This window comes from Acomys russatus, chromosome 5 (genome assembly GCF_903995435.1).
Source record: "Acomys russatus chromosome 5, mAcoRus1.1, whole genome shotgun sequence".
Taxonomy (NCBI): Eukaryota; Metazoa; Chordata; class Mammalia; order Rodentia; family Muridae; genus Acomys; species Acomys russatus.
Window position 1 is genome coordinate 9,191,967 of NC_067141.1, and position 24,850 is coordinate 9,216,816.

The 24,850-nt window shown below is 45.0% G+C and overlaps 1 protein-coding gene across 2 annotated transcripts in view; it reads left to right on the plus strand.

The window, feature by feature from the left end:
• Positions 1 to 1,410: 1,410 nt before the first annotated feature.
• The window catches only part of Inpp5f (inositol polyphosphate-5-phosphatase F), a 93,430-nt gene continuing 69,990 nt past the window's right edge, over positions 1,411 to 24,850 (plus strand). The window contains exon 1 of one of the 2 annotated variants that reach the window (XM_051145399.1): positions 1,411 to 1,760. In XM_051145399.1, the coding sequence (XP_051001356.1) occupies positions 1,664 to 1,760 (97 nt within the window). In that variant the 5' untranslated portion in view covers positions 1,411 to 1,663. The remainder of the gene's footprint in view (positions 1,761 to 24,850) is intronic. The other variant, XM_051145401.1, reaches the window with a different exon arrangement.

Consider the following 24,850-nt stretch of genomic DNA (forward strand, 5'->3'; position numbering starts at 1 on the left):
CAAACAAAAGACCAAAACCATGTACTTTACATTTATGTGCCTGTGCCCCACATGCATACGGTGGCCCACAGAGGCCAGAAGAGGTGCACAAACACAGACGGTTGTGAGCTGCCCTGGGGGTGCTGGGAACTGAACCCAGGTCCTCTGCAAGAGTAGCAAGTACTCTTGACCCGCTGAGCCATCTCTCCAGGCCTTTAGGCCTCTCTCTCTCTCTCTCTCTCTCTCTCTCTCTCTCTCTCTCTCTCTCTCCTCTCTCTCTCTCTCTCTCTCTCCTCACTCCTCTCGCTCTCTCCTCTCTCCTCCCTCTCTCTCCTCCTCTCGCTCCTCTCTCCCTCTCTCTCCCCCACCCCCCTATTTTTAGATTGCTTTGAAGGCGATAAAGACGACAGGAGAGGAAGAAGACTCATTGATGCACAGAACTGGGAGTGTAATTAAAAGACAAATTTAATCACCAGAGACTAAACATTTCCCGCGATCACAGAGCAAGACAGACCTGAAGATGGGTCTGGAGACTGGGATATGGGTCTAGAATTAGAAATGTTATCTCCCAAATCCTTTCTGATTAAGACACCCACCTGACCATTTTACTGAGTGTGTCCCTTTCACTTCAAGAACTGACTTCCTGTAGGCAGGCTTCTCAGGCTCTCTTGTACTTTCTCCTCCCTGGCCCTGCTAACTCTGTTGTATTTTCTGTTGATACTCTCATCTCCACTGATGGGCTTTTATTTAATGAAAGCGGCCTGTGCTCAGCGTAGGCCCACTCGGGATAGAGCCAGCCAGGGCTACACTTGTGAGTTTGGTTTGGTCTAAGCTCAGACTGGGAGGAAATGAATGTCAGGTGGATTTGGGGACTTGACTAGACTTTTCTAGAAGCTAATGGAAGGAAGAAAGGACCGGCTTGCACGTCAAGGAAATGGTTGCATTGAGGGCGACCAACCAGTCTAACAAGGCTTAGTCAGGCCCAGGGTCCGCCCGAGGTCACAACGCGTAGGAAGGAAGGCCGGTTAGTGAGCCAAGCCGAGGAGCTGAGACCGAGAGGGAGGAGCTGCAGGAGGCGCGGCGGAACCGCCCGGAAAGAGCTGAGAGGAGAAAGGCTTGAGACGCAGACGGGGAGGGACAAGACTAGAACCCTGTGGGCGGGACCAGGGCGGGGCCTAGGGAGGGCCTTTAGAGAACTACGGAGGGAGGCGGAGTCGAGGGTCGGGGAAAGCAACCTAAGGGGCGGAGCCTAGCGAGGGGGTGGGCGGAGCCGGCGGGTCAGAGGAGGAGCCTGGGCAATGGCGGAGCCTAAGGGAGAGGGGAGGAACTATAGGAGGGGGAGTTGCACGGCGGGGTGGGGCGGAACCTGGGAGGCGGAGTCTAGGGGGAAGCAAGATAAACCGTAGGGGGTGGAGTCTCAGGGTAAAGGGCGGAGCCTGAGTAGGGGAGCTGCAGGGGGAGGGGGGAAAGGCCTCCAGGGCCGAGGCCGCCCAAGCGTGTTCTCCGCGGGCGGGTCAGGCCCCCGGGTGCTTCCCCGCCCGGTTCCTCAGTGCCCTGGATCCCCGACCTCTTAGGCGTGGACTCTGGTGGTCGCGGTGGAGGAGGACGCCTGCTTCGCTCCCCGGCGGGCCGCTGCAGTGCCCGGGCCGGGGGACCGCCAGCTCCGGGAGCCGGTGGGGCCGGTATGGAGCTCTTCCAAGCCAAGGACCACTACATCCTGCAGCAGGGCGAGCGCGCGCTGTGGTGCAGCCGGCGCGACGGCGGCCTGCAGCTCCGACCCGGTAAGCCGCGCGGCGCGGGGCTGGGTGGGGCGCGCGGGCCAGCTGGAGCGCGGGGGGCGCGGCCCGGCCCCTCCGGAGTAGCGATTGGGAGGTTGGGCGAGCCGCTTGGAGATGTCAGCTCTGGTCCTGAGGGGAGCCGCCGCCGCCTAGGCGCGCACTCGTGCCTCTGTGCGGCGGGAAAGGCCGGTCACCCCCTGTAGTAGTGCACCTCCTCCAGTATCCGGGGCTTGGGGAGCGGGGATTGGGTCCCTCGTGAAGCTCCCACAGGCCACCACCTGCAGCTGCTACGCGTGGTCCAGCGCGGGAAGTTCTGGGTTCGAATTCCATCCAGTTCAGTGGAACCATCGGCGGGACACTCCCAGTTGGCATCCTTGTTTTGTTCCCGGTCCCTTATTAAAGAGTGACTTCAGAAGGGTTACCTCACAGCCTTCAATCGAAAGCTTGTGTATGACTTGTCATTTTGGACAAGAAGTTGTGTTGGATGTCACATAAACGGTTGGGAAAGGTCAAAGTCTCCAGCCGCCAGTTTACTTTAGGAAACTGTTGGCAGCTCCTGTCCTCAGACTAGTTATCACTCTGAGAAGTCTGGTATAGCTTCTACTTTGTTCGCCAGTGCCTTTTCTTAGCCACTCAAGATCTTTTAACTTTAGGAAAAGTGAGACTGAAACTTTTGAAAGAGCCACCGCATTGGACGTTTACCTGTATACCTTGGGTGAAACTAGTTATAATAAATAATAAATAATAAAGGAGCTTTTCCGGTCGTCTTGTTACCACTTAGGGGGTGGTTTCCTAGGACAGGTCCTTTAGCGTCTATCTTAGTCCCAATCCTGCAGCCTGCAGGAGCAGGATAGGAATCTTCTTTTTCAGGTGAGGCCCCAGAGAGTGGAGTTGGAACACTCGGAGAGTCGGTCGGTGACTTTACGAAAACTTTTCGGCAGAGTACACTGTGACCTCTCGAAGTGGGGAAGGGGAACATGTTTTCTCCTCCAGAAATATGAGTCTGGTTGTATTTTCTTGCCACTGTATTTTATTTCCTCTTTTCACAGTAGAGACACTACTGTGTCTACAGTAAGGCTCTTGGTGACCTTGGGATGGTGTAGGTAGGCTAATTTTGGCTACTTGCTGTTTTCTTCTTTATCCTAATTTGACTGCTTTCCTAGCCTGCCACCAGCCTGAGGCTTAGCAGGGAGAATTAGACTGTAAACTAATCAAGAGCCAAATTCCTGGGACCTGGAATGCATAAATGGATGGACTGAGTAGACAGAACTTTTCCCTGCAAGTCAGTTTCCTCAACCAGAAAGCTTGACCCGGGCCTTTTTGGGGATAAACCACATGATTTGGGTTGCCCTTTGTTTGTCCAAAGTCCGTATCAAAAAGCAAACCTAAAACTTTTCCCTATAATAAAAAGTTCTTTGGCCGGTGGTGATGGCGGCAGCTCACCTTTATTCCCAGCGCTCTGAGGCAGAGGCAGGTGGATCTCCGAGATAGAGGCCAGCCTGGTCTATAGAGCAAGTTCCAGGACAGTCAGAGCTACTTAGAGAAAACTTGCCTTGAAAAATCGGGCCGGGCTTGGTGGCACACGCCTTTAATCTCAGCATGGATCTTTGTGAGTTCAAGGCCGGCCTGGACTACAAAGTGAGTCCAGGACAGCCAGAGCTCCATAGAGAAAGTTTGTTGCAGGGCGGTAATGGTGCACCCCTTTAATCCCTGCACTCTGGAGGCACAGGCAGGTGTATCGATGTGAGTTCGAGGCCAGCCTGGTCTACAAAGTGAATCCAGGACAGCCAAGTTAACACAGAGAAACCCTGTCTCAAAAAAACAAAAGAAAACAACAACAACAAAAGTTTGTTGTAGTCTTTGCAATTCAGTTTATCTCATTTCTTAGATACATAGCCCATTACCCACAAACCAAAAATCTAGAGGAAGGCAGAGGCCATCATATTTCAGAATCATCACGCAGTTGGTTGTGAGCCTTAGACGGTTACCTTGAGCGCATGAAGCGTCCTTGTAGTTACAAACTAGTTTAAGCTATTCAGTATTCAAGATTCTAAGTACAGCTATTTTAGTAATGATATTGAAATGACTTGAATGATCTTTAGGTCTTTATATTTATGCAGTGTTATTTCAGATTCTCTTTATTATATTCAATATTCTCTTCTCTGTTTTTATGGCCAGTTTTGCTGTTGTTTGAAGTGACAACAGTTAAAGTCTTTAGTTTCACATTCCCCGCCCCTGCCCAGTTAGTCAACAACTACATTCAGACTACTGACCAAAGTTTTCTTTATTTTTTTATTTTTTTACTTTCTTTTCTTTTTTTTTTTTTTTTTTTTAACCACAAGTGGTATTATCGGACCGAACAGTGTTGGGAATTGTGGTTTTTACATGTAGCTACTGAACAACCAGAAACGAGTATTTTTTTTTTTTTTTAAATCCTGGAGACATCAGAAAAATAAATGATAATGATGTTTAAGGTTAAAATGACCATTTCCATAGCTTGGAATCCCCGTTACTCTTCAGTCCCTGTCCTGCCTATTCATGTGTGAGACTCATTCGAGACCATCTGCCCTGTGCTCCTCTCGCCCTCATCCACGGGGCCGAGTTATCGGTCACACTTAGTTTGCTTCTTGGCTTTTCCTGTACTTTGTACATACTGCAGTTGTAACCCTCCCTTTCTACATTACGAGATTCTAGTTTGACTGTGTCTTTATTTCCGCAACACAAGGCCTTGCTTTACTAATCTTGGTGTCTCTGGGCTTAAGAGTGTTTACAATACAGAACATACTTTATGCTTGAGTTGACCTGAATTAAACATAACTCCAAGCTTCCTCACACTTAAATTGCCTCTGTAAAAATAAGATGTTTTCTTATGTTTACCACTTAGGCCCCATTTTGATGTCTTCCCCCCACCCTTCCAATCTTGCTTTGTGGCCTAGGTTGGCCTAAAGCTCACTGTGTGTCTCCAACTCAGCAATGTTTTTGTCTCTGCCTCCACCTGGGTTCTGGGATTACAGGTGTGACCTATGGTACCTAGCCTAGTCACTTTTTTTTTTAAAGGGTTTATTTAGGACCACCTCTAATCCCAGCACTCAGGAGGCAGAGGCAGGTAGGTCTCGAAGAGTTTGAGGCCAGCCGGGTCTACATATCTAGTTCTGGGATAGCCAGAGCTTACATAATAAACTATCTTTAAACAAACAAACAAACAAACAAACAAACAAACAAACAAACCAAACCAAACAGCACACACTTGTGAAGTTTGTTTGTTTGTTTGTTTTTTGGTCTGATAAGAGCATCGTCTTTTCCCCCTTTATTTATTTATTTATTTATTTTTTCTGTGTGTCTGTGTGATAGGATTTCTTATTTTTTGATAATTGTTTAAATTTATGTTTTTTTTTTCCTAGCTAAAAAAGAATTGAGTATAAATATTTGTATGTCTTTCCTTCCTTCCTTTTTTCTTTCTCTCTTTCTCTTTGTTTGTGTCATTCTTTGTTTCTTTTTAAGATATTGTAGACCAGGCTGGCCTTGAACTCACAAGGGATCTGCCTGCCTCCGCCTCCCCGAGTGCTGGGATTACAGGTGTGTGCCCCTGCGCCCAGCTGCTTTTATTTTCTTAACAGTAGTGAGTAGTCTATATTTTTGTAAATCATTGTGTCGTTTTTTTAGATGCTTCCCACAATTATAAGTTAATGGCCACATAAGTTAGGCTGTTTTCACTTCTCCCAAGAAAGTGATTGAGAGCTGTGTAAATACTCAGGACTCTCCAGAGAGTAGAATTTAACTGACACTAAGAAATAGAGTTTCATAGAAAGGAAGCCAGGAGAAGGGGGGAAAAGCGTTGAAAAGGGGGGGAGAGTAATGGGGTGTGTGAGACATCGAAGTAGAGAAGAGGTTCTGGGAGATAGGTCGAAGAGACGAGGGCAGACCGAGGGCATGAGGAGATGAGGAGAGCCAACAGAAACAAAAGAAACAAATACGCTTGAGAATGCTATTTTAAGGAAAAAAATAAAACCCTAATAATTAAAAAATAAATACATATTTTTAAAAAGGATGGTAGTTTAAAAAACTGAAAAAAGAATATAATACAATCCACTTTTGGGAATAGCTAGGCTAGGTCTTTTCTGTCTTAAAATCAGCTCCACTCTTGGCTTTGTGTGAAGGGGCTGTGTTATGTAATTTATTTCTGTGTGTTACTGCATTCTATTCTGAGACTGAGTGACCATGAAAGATCTCAGAGCACCTGCTACACACAGCATTTATAAGCACCTAGTCTATACATTAGCAGAGTGAAACTTTAAGTGATGAACAGTAGTAGACATTTATTTAGTTTTCTTTCCCTTTGTGTGTGTGTGTGTGTGTGTGTGTGTGTGTGTGTGTGTAGGAAATACTAGTTATGAGAATTCACACTTTCACATTTGAAAATCTTTTTTTTTTTTTTGCGGGAAGGGGCATGAGTGACAACCTGTGGGCCCATTTTTTCCTTCCACTATGTGGATCCCAAGGATCAAATTCAGGTTGCCAGGCTTAGAGTTGGTCACCTTTACCTAGTCACCTTTACCATCTTGCCAGCCTGAAATTATTTTTCACTGTCAAATGAAGTTAACTTTTTTTTTTTTTTCAAGACAGGGTTTCTCTGTGTAGCCCTGGCTGTCCTGGATTAGCTTTGTTTATCAGGCTGGTCTTAAACTCACAAAGATCTGTCTACCTGTGCTGGAATTAAAGGAGTGTGCCACCATGCCCTGCCTAGGTTAACAGGTTTTTTTTTTTTTTTTTTTTCTTTTGTTTTTGTTTTTCAAGACAGGATCTCTCTGTGTTAGCCTTGGCTGTCCTGGACTTGCTTTGTAGACCTGGCTGGCCTCGAACTCGCAGTGATCCGCCTACCTCTGCCTCCGGAGTGCTGGGATTAAAGTCATGCGTCACCACGCCCGGCACTTATTTTTTTAAAATAAGAAATTATTATGAAATCCACATAGACCACATACCTCTTGAGGAATGGTGTATGAAACTGTCTTGCTTATTTCTGTGTCACGTTGTTTAATTTTTTGTTTTATTTTTTTGAGGCAAGAGCTCACTTAGCTCAGGCTGGCCCTGAATCCCCAATCCTCCTGCCTCAGTTTCCTGAGCACCAGGATCACAGGCATGAGCCACCATTTTTGGCTTCCTAGCCATATTTATTATTGTTGTAACCAGGTTTACTAATGTCTTTAGTCTTTAGCTTCTTTGAACGAAGTACTGGTTCTATATCGTGTCCTGTTGTTTTTACCCTGTATGGTATGGTGTTTAATGCTATACTGTAGCAGTTGGGCAGAATGGGTTTTTACATTTAGTTTGTTTCCTGAAATCGTCAGCTAAGATTGTTACCAGCTTATAATAATAGCTTTTACCTGTGGAGCATTTCCTGAGCCAGACCGTCTTCTCACCTCTCTGTGCATATTATTCCATTTCTTCCCACAGTAAAACTCCAGGTGATACTTTTGTTATTAGTTGCAGATGAGGAAGTTGAAGCATAGAGGAAAAATTTGTCCAAGTTCTTGGAGAAAGCTGGAGAGCCAAGGCTTCTACTCCAGTGTTGGTCCTCAAAGCCACACCCCTCAGCGCTGACAGTGTTGTTTTATGACCCTCCCTGCCTTGAGGACCTCAAGGTGGTAAGACGTATGTTTCATGGGCATCTAGAGTGTCATAATGCAGCCCACCGGAGACTAAGAAGCCCGCCCATGTAAAGCCAGCACACGAAGGAAAGGTCAGCACAGGCTGCTCGGGCTAATAGTGGGGGCTTCTCTTTTTTTTTTTTTTGTCCCTGTGCCTGCCTTGCCTCATTTCCTCCAAATTAGTTTATGTGGCTGCAAGGGACTGCATGATGTTATGCAATGGATTGACAAACAGTCCTCGTAGCCAGCATGGGTTCCTCAGGGTTCCCCGTGAGCCTTTAGGACCGCTGCAGGAAGAGGAGAGAGATCGCGGGGCAGGCCTTTGGGTAGACAGTGCTATGTAGTGAAGGACAACTGTTTTCCCCAGGGACGAGCAACCCGAAGCCTTCCTTAGTCTAGCTTTGCAAGAGTCCTAGATCCAGTTTCAGGACAACGTTTCAGAGTACACAGAGCGGAGATAGAATAGAAGAGCGGGGCGGGGTGGGGGCGGGGTGGGGAGGGAAGAAACCTTTAAGGCAGTCACCTTTAAAAAGGGGAGGAAGTTTTGTTTTTAATCCCTGATTCCTAGGTACTTGTGTTCTGACTAGGTCCTGCCAAAGGGGACTACCATCAAGCCAGCACACCAAGGAAGGAGTGGTGAGAGTGAAAAGACGGATAGAGGGTAGGGCTGCCAGGTATCAGACCTAGGTGACCGCCATGTGGGTTTTCAGGAACCTGGCTGCATCAGACGCCTGACGTCTTGGGTCCTCCCACCTAGCACAGCTCTAGCATGGAGGAAGAATACGTTTGTCTCCAGAGCACTGGTTTGTGTCCCTCATAAGGTCACCTGCCAGAGTAGTATTGGAATACTTACTGTCCCTGTTCACTTTGTGTTGTTAGAGCATCAGAGGGATTGTTGGGAGGATTAGAGATGAGAAGGACCAAAGATTAGAACATTCTAGAACATTGCCTATGATTCCGTGCTCGTTTCTTACTGGCATTTTATTCAGTCAGGGGGATTCTAGCTTGTAAACATGTGAAGTTCAGTAGATCTGTTTTCTTTTAAAAGAAAACAAAAAAGTGGGACACGTAGACATCTTTAACCAACCCCCCCCCCACCCCGGCCCTCCCTCCTCACTCTGATCCTTGGTCTTTATGGTGGAGAGGGCTTGTGTCTCTGCACACAGGTACCAGACCATTGGGGAAAACCAAACCAGTCCACCTGTGCTGTTGACTCAGCGCGTCCTCATTTTGGTGTGGCGTTATGGGGGTTTAAGTGTATTAGGTCTTTACAAACCGTGTTGCTGTCTCTTCCCGTCTCTTTACGGATTGCTCCGTTCTTGTTCATGTGTTTTAAAGCATCACTCTTTACAATCTAGCCTTGCATATACAGGTCTGAGAGGTAACAGTGATACCACAGAGCCTTCGATAAATCCCGACTTGTTAGCTGATCTCGGGTACAGTCCTCTTGGGTCAGCTGGCCGTAAATGAGCTGAGAACACTTGAACAAAGCTAAAGGGTCGTTATTTCTGGCTGGTGGCGATATATAAGTCATAATGTATAGATAGCGTTATAAAAGTGAGGCTGAACATTGAACACCCAGCATTATAGTACCCAAAGCACGCTGGTAGTGGCTCAGTTCAGTCGCAGATGACTCAGTTTGCAGATGCTGAGAGACCCGTAGGGAAATACTTTCTGTTCATTTTGGTAAAGCTAGTTGAGAACCACAGGTGGGTTTTAGGTCAGCGTTTCTGTAGAATGTTTTCTTTTACATTATTTTCATACGCCTTCAACCTAGAATTTAGGAGGTAGAGGCAGGAGGGTTAGACATTTAAGGTTACCTTCTGCCAAATGAAACCCTATCGGAAAACCACCAACACATCGGGGGAGGGGTAGAGGGCAAATATAGTAAAAATATGTTTTTCTTTTTTGAGTATAAGGTTCCTGATGGTTTACATCATAAAATATTACTTTTATGCCAGATTCATTCTTCTCCCTACCCTGAGCTCAGGGTTCCTGTCTGCCAGAAAGGCTGTGGTGGGCACACTGTAGAGTTTTGATGACACTGGTGTGCTAGTCCCTTCTCGGGGACTTGTTTCTAGAGCGGTGGCATTTATTCCCCTTGTAACTTTCAAGTACTCTCATTTCTTGAAGAAGTGCTCACTCAATTTAATTTAACATTATATTTCTTTTTGTCTTCTGAGTTACATTGTGATGTGATTTAGTCTTTTTTAAAAAAAAGTATTGATTAGGGGCTGGAAATGTATGTAGCTCAGTTGTAGCATGCACAAAACTCCAGGTTCTATCCTCGGACAGTACTGCATAAAACCCAGTAGAAAATGGCAGTGCAAACTTGTAAGGCCAGAATTTGGGAGGTGGAGGCAGGAGGATCAGGAATTTAAGGTCATCTTCTGCTACCTAGGGACTTTAAGCCTAGTGTGCGTGACATGAGAACCTGTGTCAAACAAAACAAAAGCAAATGTTGCTTGGAGGCTGTCTACTCAGTTTGTGCCAAAATAGAAAGATGAATAGCGCTACCAGTAGACTAGCAGGTTGTGTGGTCCAGTGGAGGAGATACGCAGGGCTTCTAAAGACAGATACTAGTGTAGAGCCTTACCACAAAGTTATGTGCAAGATTTGGTCTAGGTCTTTTTGTTTTGAGACAGGGTCTCATATGCCCTAGCTGTCCTTGAACTCAGGTAGCAGAGGATAACGTTGACTTTCTAATCTTTATTCCTCTACCTTCCCAGTGCTAGGGTTAATGTAAAATGGAGTGGTGGGAACTTTGCCTGGCTCGTTAATCTGAGTCTTGAGGTTTGAGGTCTAAGTGGTTCCTACCTGGTCCTCTGTGAAAATCTGTTTTCTTTCTAACAAATCAGGAAGAAAGATGTTTTTTGTTTTAAGTCTATGAAGTTCCTTCAGCGATAAATAGACAGTGATCATATCACCTTTTAAAAGTAAAAAGGCCTTTGGAAGGCACCATGAGTTGTGGGGATTTTACATTATCAAGAATAATACTTTTTTTTTTTTTCTTGTATTCGGCTTTCTTTATGTACCCTTGACTGGCCTGAAACTTCCTATGTAGACCAGGCTGGTCTTTGAGTCATGTAAATCTGCCTTCCAAGTGCTGGGGTCAAAGGCGTGTGCCGCTATGTCCAGCTGAAATAACGCTTTTTTGAACAATTCCTTCATTCTAATGGGACATGAAAGAGGATTTGCGGTGCTTATGAGAACAATTAGGATGTAAATGGCCTTTGTGTCTGGTTTTGTTTGTTTGTCTTTGGAAGTAGTTCTTCCACTGAGGCCAGGTGAAGCGGTGAGTGCAAGACAGTTGGTGGTGGCTGTGAAGGCATAGCTTTTTGTACGGGCCCACAGCGGCATACACTATACAAGCAACCCTAGAGCAAGATATGAAAGAGTAAATCCGTGTTTAAAAAAAAATTTCAGGGAAAAAGATGCAATTATTTAAGAACCAGCTGGAAGGAAGGTTGCATCTGTTCAGTGTTCGAGGTGCAGCGTCTGTAATAGTTCTCTCTAGAATGAGGAAAGGGAAAATGCCAACGGTCATCTGTGCTTTGATTTCCCTCTCAGAGTCTCCCTCCCTCCAGCGAGCCTGGCACTGACTGTGTAGCCAGGGATAACTTTGACCTTCGGTAGCCCGTTTCCACCTCCTGAGTACTGGAGTTCGAAGGGCACGTAACTTTGGTTTATACAGCACTGAGTATGGAACCCAGGGCCTAGTGGGTGCTGGGCAAGCTCTCTACCTACTGAGCTACATCCCCACCTCTTGTTTTTGGATGTGTGTTTCCTTTTGGTACCTTAGATCAGCTTTTATGCCAAGTCTCTATATTGTTATATTATATTATATCTGTGCAATTTGATTTTTACAACTTTCATGTATTAAACGTCTGACGCGTCATCCGTGAGTCACACTGATAGAGTAAAACTGAGCTACTCAAACGGATTCTTCCCAGATTATAACCACTTAGGCATGATCATTCTAAACCCACCTGTGTGTTAGAATCATGCTTGTGCTGGGGCCCCACCTTGGCCAGGTATGTCCATCTCTACGCAGTGAGCCCCGGCATCAGTAGTTTATAAAGCGCCATGACGATGTTAATGAGCAGCCTGGACTGGTGTTACGCTGGGAAGTCACCAGGTGCCTGAACTTCTGCACTGGATGAATTCTTCATCTTGCTGCCTGGTAGAGAAATAATTACCATTATGGAGATTGAGAAAAGGTGGATGAAACTTTGAGCTTTAAGATGGCACCTGAAAGAAATTATTACTTGCCCTTTTTCCTGCCTCACTAAATTCTGAGAATTAAAGCACGACATGCTAACAATTGGAGTTCTCAGTTCCTCATCCTAAAGAGCTTTTCTTCATCTGTTTGATTTGGCGTTGGTGATTGTCAGAGCAGTAATGGCCTTTGTCTTTAGCAGGAAGTGAAACTGGGGTCTGATTAGATGTGCATAAACTATCTGCCCCCACTTTACAGACACAGACAAAACTTGCTTTTAAACTGTGCACAACCTCTGCCGACCGGCCGGCTCTTGCTTTGAGGGAGTGCCTGTGCTCTGGAAGCTTGGAATGAATGACTCATGCTCTCTGCAGGCACACAGTGCTTAATCACTTGCTTTCTGCGTACCAGGAAGAGAAGGGCATATGAAAATAGAAGCTGTGTACTACTGCCAGATGGACAAAATTACTGGGAATGTTGACTTAATGGGTCAAATCGCTGGGCTTATCTCAATTACAGACTTTGGCCGTATGCTACTTTATTATTTCACAAATTAAAGTTTGGCATTATTTCTAAAATGCTATACTTGTGTAGTTTGTAAACAGCTTTCCTTATTATGTAACTTCGACGGTTTCTCTGAATTTGTTGGCTAGCTGAGGGAAAGGTGAAAACCCCATTGGAGCAGTTCACTTCCATGAGTGTTCTTTGTGGTTGGACTAGCATAAGGCTTGGCCACTTTCTCTGCCCTTCCAATTCCTTCTCTCCCCAGAACAGCCACTCGAAATATTGACAGTGCCAACTCCTTAGTTGTTGCATATGCTCAGACTCAAAGCATCTTCATTTCCTGAGTGAAGAATAAGATTATAATGTAATTCAGGTTTACCTAGAATGTGTGCGAGTATGCATACGTCCACATCCACACGTACATTTTTGTCCATCGTGTACTGTCCTAAACAGTAAAGTACAGCAGCTCCAAAACCCCACAGTGTTGGCTCTGTTTCTTAACAATTAAACTTTATTATACAACCCAACTAGCTTACACAAGAGGGAAAAAAGGTTAAAGGGAAAAAAGAGTGAACCTTCCGTTATCCGTTCCACGGGACGGGTCCCTAGGTGTCTTTGGTTTGTGTGCTGGCCCAGCCGGTTAGCTGATCCTTTTTTCGATCCACGTGCATGCGCTCAAGCCTGGTCTCAACCTGCTGCTCCCCTCTGTCCTCTCTGCCTGCCTGTCTGTTATGTGTAAGGGTCAGTCTCCCTCTCCCATAGAGGGTCAGTTAGAAACACAATAGTCCAGGTGGAGTCCCCCATCGCTTCCTGAATTCTAGGCCCAGGATGGCTCCACTCAGTCTATCTCAAGGTTAATCTCAAGGAGTATCCATGGTGAGTCCAAGGGCAAAGCCCGCCAAGACTGCTTTCACCTGTGACAAAGCTTACCGTCCTTCCCACACCACAGATCCTCCATTCCCTGGTCAGTTACAAAGCCTGCCGGGTCTCACTATTTCTTGTCCCTGGGGCTGTTGGTTTGAGAAGTTAAGTGCACTTGCTAGGGCAGTTGTGGCTCCGTGTTTGTTAGAATATTTGCCTAGCATATACAAGACCCTGGGTTTGCCCTCTAGCACTAGTCAAAACAAACAAACAAACAAACACAAAACCACACACTCTTAAATGTTAGTCTTGGTAGTAGTTTATAAAAATAACTAGTTGTTGGGAGAAATCCTTTTTTACTCTTTGTACCTTTTGTGTTTCTGTGTTTAGCTGAGTAACTGTAGAGTGAGCTCCTGTTAGACATCAAGCATGGCCCCAGGTCACAGGTGCACAGTTAAACAAAATAGGATTTGGGGCTCAATAGCCTTTTATTTGGTTAGCTGAAAGAGTTTATATTTATCACAACTATTAATATGCTAGTCCTGTCTTTTATTTATTTTTTCAAATTTATCATGTTCTTTTCCCTCCCTCTTGTTTTCTCTGTCTTAAACTGGGTAGCTCAGATTCCCCCCCCCCCCCCCAGGTATCTTTCTGTTGCTGATTAAATGTGACACTTGGGGACTGTGGAGGTGGCTCATTGAGCAAAGGGTAAAGGTGCCTGTTGCCAAGCCTGGCTGCCTGCAATTTTCATTCTTAGAGTAATAGGAAAGAAATGATTCCTGCAAATTGTCCTCTGATGTCCATGTCAGATTTGCTTTTTTTTTTTTTTTTTTTTTTTTTTTTTTTTTGAGACAGGCTTTCTCTGTAGCCTAGACCGTCCTGGAACTTGCTCTACAGACCAGCCTGGCTCTGCTGCCTGAGCTATTTACCATGCCTAGCCTCTGTATCAGATTAAAAAAAAAAAAAAGTTTAAATATTATGTATTCTAGGGTCAAATATAGCAAGAGAAATAGCTAGTCTGAGCTACAGAGTAAAAACCTAGGCCAAGAATGTATTTCAGTGGTAGAGTATTTGCCTAACGTGCTCAGGGCCTTGGTTTAGTCCCAGTACCCCTTAAAAACAAATCAAAGGAAGTAAACCAGCATCCTGCCATGGTGGTACACACCTTTAATTCCAGCACTTGGGAGGCAGAGGCAGGTGGGTCTGAGTTTGAAATCAGCCTAGTGAGACCCTGTATAAAAAAAAAGAAAAAAACCTTCTATGCATGTCCCCTTTGTGGTTTTATCAGATTCGGGACCCAGGATGTAATGTCACCACTATCCATGTCTTTCCCATACATAGCTTCCCTCATTTTAGGCTGTGTTTGTAGACCCTCCCTTGCTCCCATGGAGGAGAGAGGAAGCTGTCAGTCACACTTTGTTTACTGTTTGGATCACAGCTGGCTTACTGACACTCAGACTGGATGTCCAGTTTTAAGCTGCATCATCAGAACTATATAGCTCAATGTTTCATATTCTAAGGAAATAGAATTCTGGGATAAATCTAGGCATTTTGATATCTCCATAAAATGTCACCCTAAGAAGGCTTTAGACTTTAGCTGGGTGTGGTGGCGGCTCATGCCTTTAATCCCAGCACTTAGGAGGCAGAGGCAGGCTCTGTGAGTTTGAGGCCAGACTGGTCTACAAAGCAAGTCCAGGACAGCCAAGGCTACACAGAGAAACCTTGACTCAAAAACCAAAAGCCAAAAACAAACAAACAAACAAACAAACAAAGAAGTCGATTAAAAAAAAAAAAAAAAACGAAAGAAAACAGAAAAAAGGAAACATTGAAAGGGGCTCTGAGGCGGCATTAAAGCTTGGCTCCCCGGCCTGGAATACTGCATGTCAGCTGTGGCCAACATATCCAAATGTTTTGACTCTGTCCAGCTTCCGAATGATAAGAGTCAGCTCCAAATGGGTCTCTGATTTCAAGCTTGGTCTCTCTGGTGTGTTGTCTACAAATGTGTCCTAGCATTCTGTCTCAACTGCAAATCTGTCCTGCTTGGAGGAAAACAACTTCTGAACATGTTGCTGTTGCCTGCCCTCTTGAGTTGACCCCTGTCTCCTTACATCTCCCTGCAGTACTTAAAGTGTTTAAGAGTCTTAAAAACTTGTTGGATCCTAGCATTGCAAGCTACTCAAAATGTAGAGGAGTCAGGCTGAGGAAGGCCCGCCCACTTCAGCTATGATATTTAAAGAGACAGGCTGAATAATTTTTTCTTCCTACACCCACCCAATAGTGTAGGTCCTACAAGCTTTGTCCACTAGACTCAGAAAGATGCAACTTTCCTGAGCTGGGCGTGGAGGTACATGTCTTTAATCCCAGCACTCTGGGAGGCAGAGGCAGCAAGTTCGAGGCCAGCCTGGTCTACAAAGTGAGTCCAGGACAGCCAGGGCTACACATAGAAATCCTGTCTTGAAAATCTAAAAAAGGAAAAAAAGAAAAGAAAAAGACAAAAAAGATACAACTTTCCCTTTGCCTTTTTTGCTCTTTCTTTCGGATGCTGACTAGAATCTGAGTGTGCTTTTTCTGGTGTGTCAAGCTTTCTTACTCTCTCTAAGGCTTCCTTCCTTGCCTTGTGTGGCTTGCCTGCATTGTAGCTGACCTCTGTGCTGGTGGGTTTTTTTTCCCCTTCTCTTCTCTGTTCTCCTCCTCCAAGTAGCTGCTGAGATTAGCAACTAGTCTGCACTAGGGTTTTTCTTTTTAAATTCTAATAAAATTATTTTCCTTGAGTAAACTGGCTTTGCTCGACTTTCAAAAAAAAAAAAAAAAAAAAAAAAAAAAAGAAAAAGATTCAGTTCTTTAGAGGCTAACAAGCGCTTTTAAATTTTATTTATTTTTAAGTTTGTGTGTATGAATGCACACAATGCCTGTGGGAGCCCAAGGCATAGGATTCTCTAGGAGTTGGAGGTTGTGAGCTGTTGATGTGGATGCTGGGAATTGATTGCAGGTCCTCTGCAAGACAGGGTCAGTGTGCGCTCCCCCCCCACCCCCCCCACCCCCCGGTTTGGTTTTTCGAGACAGGGTTTCTCTGTGTAGCCTTGGCTGTCCTCAACTCACTTGGTAGACCAGGCTGGCCTCGAACTCGATCTGCCTGCCTCTGCCTCCTGAGTGCTGGGATTAAAAGTGTGCACCACCACGCCTAGCCCCTTAATTGCTGAGCCATCTCTCCAATCCTGACAACAGCTTTTTTGTTTTTTTATGTGATGCACAGGGTGAAGGGCTTGGCCCTGGACAACGTCAGTGGCGTTAGTTATGGAAAGAAGCCGAGGGGAGAGAATCAGTAGGTCTTGATGAGAAACAGGCATTTTTTGATGTCTTATAGGTTTTGTCTTGGACAACTGGACTGTTGATAGTGACCTCAAGCTCCATGCAAATCTGAGAATAATACATCCTGGGTATTTGGTAAGGAAATCCGTGGTGTTGGAGATATGTTAGAAAGAGCCCCCGTGGACTGAGAATGGGAGACTGTGTTCTGATGTCGGCCAGCTGGGTGATGGTGGTCTTCAGGTTTGATGATCATATCTGTGATATGCCACATGAATTTAATTCTTGCCTATTTAAATAGTGAACCTTTCCAGGGTGGTGACTTAAATATCTGGCTGCAGTAAGCCCCTTTCCATTTTGAGGTGGCCTGTCTAGATCAGAACCTGCTGTGCCATGCACTGAGGACACAAAGCTAACCTTAAAAGGTCTCAGTGAACTTTTTGTGAGCTCCTGGGCAGTCAAGGAGTTAGCCAAGCCAATAATTACGTACACTAAAGCAAGGTGCTGAGGTAGAAATTTGCTACACAAAGGTATGATTAGTTCCTAGGGCAGGAGGAATGAGGAATATGTCTTGAAGACCATCAATCCTTGTTCGGAGGCCAGAAGGAAGAGCAGGGAGGAGTGGGTGGGGAGCCGCATTCCAGGCCCAGCCTGAAAGAGATGCAGGGTGACTTCAAGCCAGGATGCTCAGAGTGCAGGGGCAGGGAAGGGCAGGCAGGGTAGCTCATACAAGCACTTAAAAATCTTTCTTCTAATTGTGTTTGTGTGTGATGTAGCTTTGGCTGTCCTGGAACTCACAGAGATCTCCCTGCCTCTTCCTCCTTAATCTTGGAATTAAAGACATGAACCATCTAGATGCCCCCTACTTAAAAACCTTTCTAAGGATTTTGGGCTTTGTTTCCAAGGATATGGGGTGTAGACGTAAGATGATTGGATTCGTAATGCTCACCTTATATATTTTTTTTTTAAATAATTTTTTATTTTTTGGATTTTTTTTTTTCCCCAAGACAGGGTTTCTCTGTGTAACTCTGGCTGTCCTGGACTTGCTTTGTCAGCCAGGCTGGCCTCACTCACAGTGATCTGCCTGCCTCTGCCTCCCTGAGTGCTGGGATTATAGGTGTGTGCCACAACAGCTGGCTCATATTTATCCTTTTTAATGCCCAGTGTGTTTCTTTCACATTAATGTTAAACTAGACAAACAATTTATTTTATGGAATGGCAGTTAGTACATTTTGATAAGCAGATAAGTTTACTGCGGAGATAGAATAACCCCAAATCTCTATATATCTGCTGGTCTCAAAAATACAAAGCAGCGGGCTGCATAAATGGCTTAGCAGTTAAGAGCACTTGATGTTCTTGCAGAAGACATGAATTTGGTTCACACACCTGCGTGGAGGCTTACAACCATCTGTAACTCCAGTTCCAGGAAGACCTCTTCAGACCTCTCGGCATCAGGCATGCTGTGTAGTCCTGGCTGTCCTGGAACTCACTCTGTAGGCCAGGCTGGCCTCAAACTCGGAGATCTGCCTGCCTCTGCCTCCCAAGTGCTGGGATTAAAGGTGTTCCACCACCACCTGGCCATGCAAAGGTTTTAAATGTTTTCATATTTAAATACATGGTGAAAAGTATTTTTTTATTCCCCAAATAACTTTTATAATTGTTTTAATTGAAATGCTTTTCTCCCATAGAACCCTCTTGTTCCCTTTTGGAATCGTGGCCTCTCTCTCTCTCTCTCTCTCTCTCTCTCTCTCTCTCTCTCTCTCTCTCTCTCTCTCTCTCTGTGTTTGTGTGTGTGTGTATAATTATATATAATATAAATGTATATCATATTTATATTCTACACATATACTTAGACTATATATTATATATACATACAGACTTACGTGTATTGTATGTAATTTTAAGTAAGTAAATAACATGATTTCATGTGTCTTTTTTCAGACACTCTTAACTTTCTTAGAACATTTAAAAAAAAATGGCTGTACTGGGGATTGAATTTGGAGTCTTGTGTATACTGGGCACTCACTCTGTCACTCAGCTATGTCCTTAGGAGAAGCAGTAAGTTTTGATGTTATGATCTGATGAATATATTTACATAGGTGTGTTTACCAGAAACAAGCTTAATGAATAACCTCTCTCTATTTTTAAAGAAAGAGTCTTGCTATATAGCCCTGGATGACCTGGTTACTCACTGTATAGCTCAGGCTCACTTTGAACTTGCACTGATTTCTCCTGTTTCCACCTGCTGAGGGCTGAGGGTGCAGGTCCCTGTCACCATGCCTGGCCCCTGATATTTCTCTTTATATTGTGCTTCCTCTCTGCTCCCCCCTCCCCCCCCCTCCAGTTCTATTTTGTGACTGCTGTTAGTCTTTATTTCACTGTGCACAATTGATTTCATGATTTGTTGGTGGGTTGGCACCATTCTTCTTCAGAACACTGAATTAAATAATACACTTAGTGCTGTGTAGTGAGAATTGTGGAATTTTGGTTTCTGTAAAAACATAGAAGTATGAGCTGGGTGTGGTGGTCACACCTTTTAATCCCAGCACTCAGGGAGGCAGAGGCAGGCGGATCTCTGTGAGTTTGAGGCCAGCCTGGTCTACAGAGTGAGTTGAGGACAGCCAAGGCTACACAGAGAAACCCTGTCTCAAAGCACACAAAACAAACACACCCACCCCAAAGCCCCGCAGAAATATTATAAGAATGTGTTTCTGTTTCAATCCTAGGCATGAGACTATGGTGCTGCTTCTGACTGTCCACAGCAGCTGACTGTGATTTGCCTCGTGCTCTGGCAGAGGCATGGTTTTACCAACTACAGCTAGTCTCTGTGATTGTGTGACATTTGGAAATCTGGGAACTTTTCAGAGGGAACATTAATGGGAGGACCCTGAGAGGCGGGGTTAGGGAGGTTGGTTGTAGTTTGTTAGTAGCCATAGTCAAAGAAGAAATAAGTTAAAAAAAAAATTAGATTGAGGGATTTTTCTAATTCTTCTATTCCCTCTATCCTTGTTTCTTTTCTATGTAGTGATAGGGGGTGAAGCCAGGGGGAATAAAGGGTGGCAGAAAGAATCCATAAAGTAGCAAAGACCAGCGACAGGTGGCACCCAACATGGGGCTAGGCAGAATGGGAAATTTGATTTCACATACCATAGAGGACACCACAGTGGGTGAAGGAATAGATATTATTGCAGATGGAAATGGAGGGCCCTGAGGAAAAAATAATGGCTGAAATGGTAAAACAAAAGGGGCCATTCTACTTTCTCTTTTCTGAAAGACTTGCAGAGTTGGCTGTGCAACTGCAGAGGTTGTGGGTGGAGGTGGAAGCACTTGGGAAGTGAGGAGCACTGGAAAAGAGAGAACTGAAAACTCAGTCATGTAACTGAGCAAGAGAGCAGAGTTTCTTGCAGGAGGAAAGAGGGAAAGGCACTGTTCTGGAGGGCAGTCGGGTTAGAGAAAAGCTGAAAGAACGGGATACCAATCTGATGAGACAGCCTGTTTGAGAGGAGTTAACTTTGACTCGACCACGCCACCTGAGATAGAGGAGGGGTGGCCGAAGGTTACAAGATCACCGTCAGCTTCCTCAGTAGTCATACAGCATATGCCTGCTGATGGTGTGGAACAAGGTTATGGCGAGGTAGGATGACATCCTATATAGCCGTGATAGATCTAAGGCGTTTTAAAGAGGTTATGCTTTCCTATGGGATGCATTCGCCTTATGTGAAAGAAATTCTAAATAATGGAGCTACTCAACATAGACTTATTCCCCCGAACTGGAACGGATTGGTAACAGCTGTACTAGAAGCAGGACTGCAGTTGCAGTGGTTAACATGGTGGAGGGAAGAAGTCACGAATATTGAACAGTGAAGTAGGGTGAGGGGAATGAACATAGTAAAAGGTCGGTTGTCAGGTTAAGGTGGTGCTCTGATGTACAAGAACCAATTCAGCTTGACACCATTACTGTAGAGCAAGGTCACCTAGTGGCTTTAAGAGCTTGGGACGAAGTTGAGGAGCCCAGGAAAAGATCTACCTTGTTTACAAAGATAATACAGGGCTCTGGAGAAGCCTTCACTGTTTTGTTTTTTTGTTTCTTAAATAAAGATTAGTGTCAGTTGTGATTAAAGCCATATCAGATCCTGATGCAAGGCAGGCGTTGATAGAGACCTTGGCATTTGAAAATGTGAACACCGAATGTAAACATTTTATTAGACCATTAAAGGTGTCAGCACTGTCTATGGATGAATGGATAAGGGATCCGACCGATATTGGTTCTAAGGAGTACCATGCCACAGACCATCTATAAACTGACTTTTGTGTCCCCTATGCTGATCTTCTCATCCTGTTGCCGTGGCCTCTTCCTTGCTGAAGGAAAGAGGATTGGGTGCCGTGTCTACTGTTAGTGCCGTTTGATATGCTCATTTGTTCCTCTGTTTCTGTATTTGCCTCTCATATTTTTTTCCCAGACAGGCTATAGGTCCGCTGCTTCAGTGGAGGTAAATATGGTCATTTGCAAAGAGACTGTGACCAAACCAAAAGCCTCAGATCTCAGTCAAAATGACCGGTATGGTAACTGGGAGCAGTGCAGCACTTTGTGCCAGGGAAAGTGGACACGTGCTTTCTAAAGGCAATGGTTTTCCTAAATCTGAAACAGAAAGAACACCTAGGCTTCCTGGGGGTGTGTGTAAGATGTGGCAAAGCCACTGGGTTTGGGAATGCAGATCCCAAAGGAATGTTCAAGGTACTTCCTTACCATCAGGGAAATTGCCTTGGGAGCCTAGCTCAGGGCCCCCTCAGCAAAAATTATGAGCCATTTCAGTCAAGGAACAACAGCAGCCAAGAAACACTGAATTATAGAAAAAACTGTGGAATTAAATTAGTCCAGATACTATAAGGATGTGCTAACATTAGAATGGAGGCCAGCGAAAGTTGTGCGTTGGGGACATGGGTTTGCTTTTTATAATGCCACAGGAAATGAACAACTGTGGATACCATCAAAACTGATAAAGATTAGAACTGAGCAGGAGACGTCTCCTGAAAACCTTGACCACTGACTGAAATGTGCTTATTGCATTTAAAGTGTCTCTTTATAATGTCCTGCTATGCCCAGCATAATTAATGACTTAAAACAGAAGGTAGTAAATATAGTGACAATTTTGGAATTTTGCATTCTCTAAAAAACCACAGAAATGCCTGTGTGGTGGCGCATGCCTTTAATTCCAGCACTCAGGAGGCAGAGGCAGGTGGATCACTGTGAGTTCAAGGCCAGCCTGGTCTACAAAGTGAGAACAGGACAGCCAAGGCTACACAGAGAAACCCTGTCTCAAAAAGAGACCAAAAACAAAAACACCCACAGAAATATAAGAATGTACTTTCGTTTTTTATCCCAGGTGTAGGGATGTAGATCTGCTTTGGACTGTTTGCAGCAGCTGCCTGTGATTTGCCTTGTGCTCTAGTGGAGGCGTGGCTTTGCCAGCTGTAGATAGCTTCTGCAGCTGTATGCCCTTTGGAATTCTGGGAGCTTTTCGGAGGGTATATAAATGCTAGAGCCCCTATAGGTGGGGTTGATGGCTGTTGGTCTGTGTTTTGTTAGTAGCTGCGGTCAAAGAAGAAACAAAAGGAAAGAAATTAGATTCAGGGATTTTCCTAATTCCTCTCTCCTCTCTCCTCTTGTTTCTCTCCTATCTAGTGTTAGGGGGTGAGGTGGGGGTGGGTGGAGCCCACAAAGTAGTAAAGGCCAGCTACTGCTGAAGAGGCGCAGCCGTTGAGGGCTTTTTGTTTTTTTGCAGAGGAACCAGGTTCAGTTTCCATCACTCCCACTGGTTGGCATGCAGCCTTCTGGCCTCAGTGGGCACCTCTATGCCTGCGCGTAGATATATGTGCATATACATAAATGAATAATGAAAATAATCTTAAACCATGTATGAACATAAGCTTCCCATAGTGTCCTTTGAGATGTTATATCTCCTTTCCTATTCATTTTTTGTGATACTTTTGTTTGTTTGTTTTTCAAGACAGGGTTTCTCTGTGCAGCCTTGGCTGTCCTAGACTCCCTTTGTAGACCAGGCTGGTCTCGAACTCACAGCGATCCACCTGCCTCTGCCTCCTGGGTGCTGGGATTTGTGATACATTTTTAAAAAATTATCTGTTTACTTTGGGAATATATGTTATATTTGTGTGTGTGTGTGTGTGTGTGTGTGTGCGCGCGCGCGCGCGCGTGCGTGCACGCATGTATGCTTACTGCCATGTGTCTGTGTGGAAGCCACAGACCATCTATAAACTGACTTTTGTGTCCTCTATGCTGATCTTCTCATCCTGTTGCCGTGGCCTCTTCCTTGTTGAAGGAAAAAGGATTGGGTGCCGTGTCTACTGTTAGTGCCGTTTGATATGCTCATTTGTTCCTCTGTTTCTGTATTTGCCTCTCATATTTTTTTCCCAGACTTGGAAGGAAAAAAAATGTCTTTCTTTCTAAGGTTAACTTTTATACCTGTACCTTAGATGTTGTCATTTTCTACTTTCTTTTTCTACTTTATTGTTCCCATTTGCTTTTTTATTTTTGAGGCAGTCTTGAACACTTGAGTGTGGAGATCCTACACTGCATGTTTTATGCCGTGCTGGGGATGAACCCTGGGCTTTGCACATGTTAGGTAGGCATTTTTCCAACTGAGCTGTCTTCCAGACCTCAGTATAATATTTGACGTACAGTCATTATTCTTTTCTGCCTTTCCCATAGTGTCCTTTGAGATGTTATATGTCTTTTCGTATTTATTTCTTGTGATGCACTTTGTTTTGAATTTGTTTATTTTGGGGATATGTGTATGTGTGCTTACTGTTATGTGTCTGTGTAAGAGGCCGGAAGAGGCTGTCAGGTCTCTGCTTTTGCTCTCTGCCTTCTCACCTTTGAAGTCAGGTCTCTGAACCTGGTGGCTGCCATTCTCCCCCTACCCCCTCCTCCCAGCCCCCCAGCCCCCCTCTTCCTCCCCCACCCCCCACCCCCACCCCACCCCACCACAAACACACACAGCTAAGTGGCTTTCAGTGCCCAGCTTTCTACATGGCTGCTGGGGATCTGAAGTCAGGTCATCTTGCTGGGGCAGCAAGCACTAGTACCCACTGAGCCATCCCACTGTTCTTTTCTTTTGCATGTATGTATGTATGTATGTACGTGCATCACATGCATGTCTGGTGGCTGCAGGGGTCAGGAGAGGGCATCAGATCCCCTGGAACTGTAGTTACAGATGGTTGGGAGCCACCATGTGGATGCAGGGACAAGTGGAGGCTCACAGCAAACCCACTGCCAACCCACTTCATTCCCAGCCCATATTGTGCACTAACCACCGGCTTCCCTGCTCCTAGCCCGTGTTTTCATGAAGCTATTTTCCTGGCATTCGCACATTTGAATGTGTCCTCCAGGTCACGGTGTGAGTAGTATTTCTCACTGTGGACCTCAGACGATTGGAAGCACTATTTAACTTTTGGGTGAGCATTCGTGTGCCATAGGAGATAAAATCCCTGGCTGTAATCTTGTTTCACTTCTGTCGTTCTCTGCCTGCCATAGATCCCAGGAAGGGTGGGGTCATTGTCCTTTATTTAAGTCTTTCCTTAGCTGCCCTCAGTTTACTCCCAGCCCTACTCAAATTTTCACTGAACCTTCTGGTCTTATCTTACCTAGATATTACTCTATCGTTGTTGCTGTTGTTTAAAATATTTATTTTTAATTAATTTTATTTATTGTTTGTGTCTGTGTACGTGTGTGTGTGTGTGTGTACATGTGTGTGTGTGTGTGTATAGGGGGGTGGCTGCATGTGGTTGTGCACATTAGAGACCTGAGGGAAGCCTTTGGTGTATTCTTCTTTCTTGGTTGACCTAGTCCCTTGAGTCAGGGTCTCTCCCTGAACCTGGTCTGTGTTTTCTTAGCTAGGCTGGGAGCCAGCAAATCCTAGGCATTCTTCTGTCTCCACCTTCACCCCCAAATTGGGAACTGGACACCCAGCTTGTTATGTGGGTCCTGGAGTCCACACTGTAGACCTCATCGTTAAGCAGTAAAGACTCTTCACCACCTGGTCATCTCTCCCGCCCCTGTTTGAACCTAGGGCAAGTAGTCCTGTACCTCTGAATGACACCCCCTGCCACCCCAGTGCTAGGACCGCAGGTGTGCGCCACTGTGCCAGGCCCGACCCTCCTTCTTTATTTTTGTACCTTCTTAGCCTGAGTTCTGGCAATGGGACGGATTCCAGGACACATTTTTTCTGTCCATAAAGCTCATTACAGTTGTGCCCTTTGGAGATCAGCGAGGCAGGGTTAAGGGGGCTGGCACTCTTTTTTCAGCAAGCACATCTATCTCCGTTGGCATATGTGAGACTTGGAGTCTCTGATAATAGGGTTGACAGACTGGCTATTGGAGTAAAGCATTTAAAAGTAACAAGATAAAAGCAGCTAATCCTTAATTGATACTAGATAAGGAATGTTTTCTTAAGCCTTAGCGGGTAGATTCGTTTAAAATGTAAAAACAAAGTATCTGCAAACAAATCAAAGATTTGAAGTCATAAGTACAGTAAGGATTC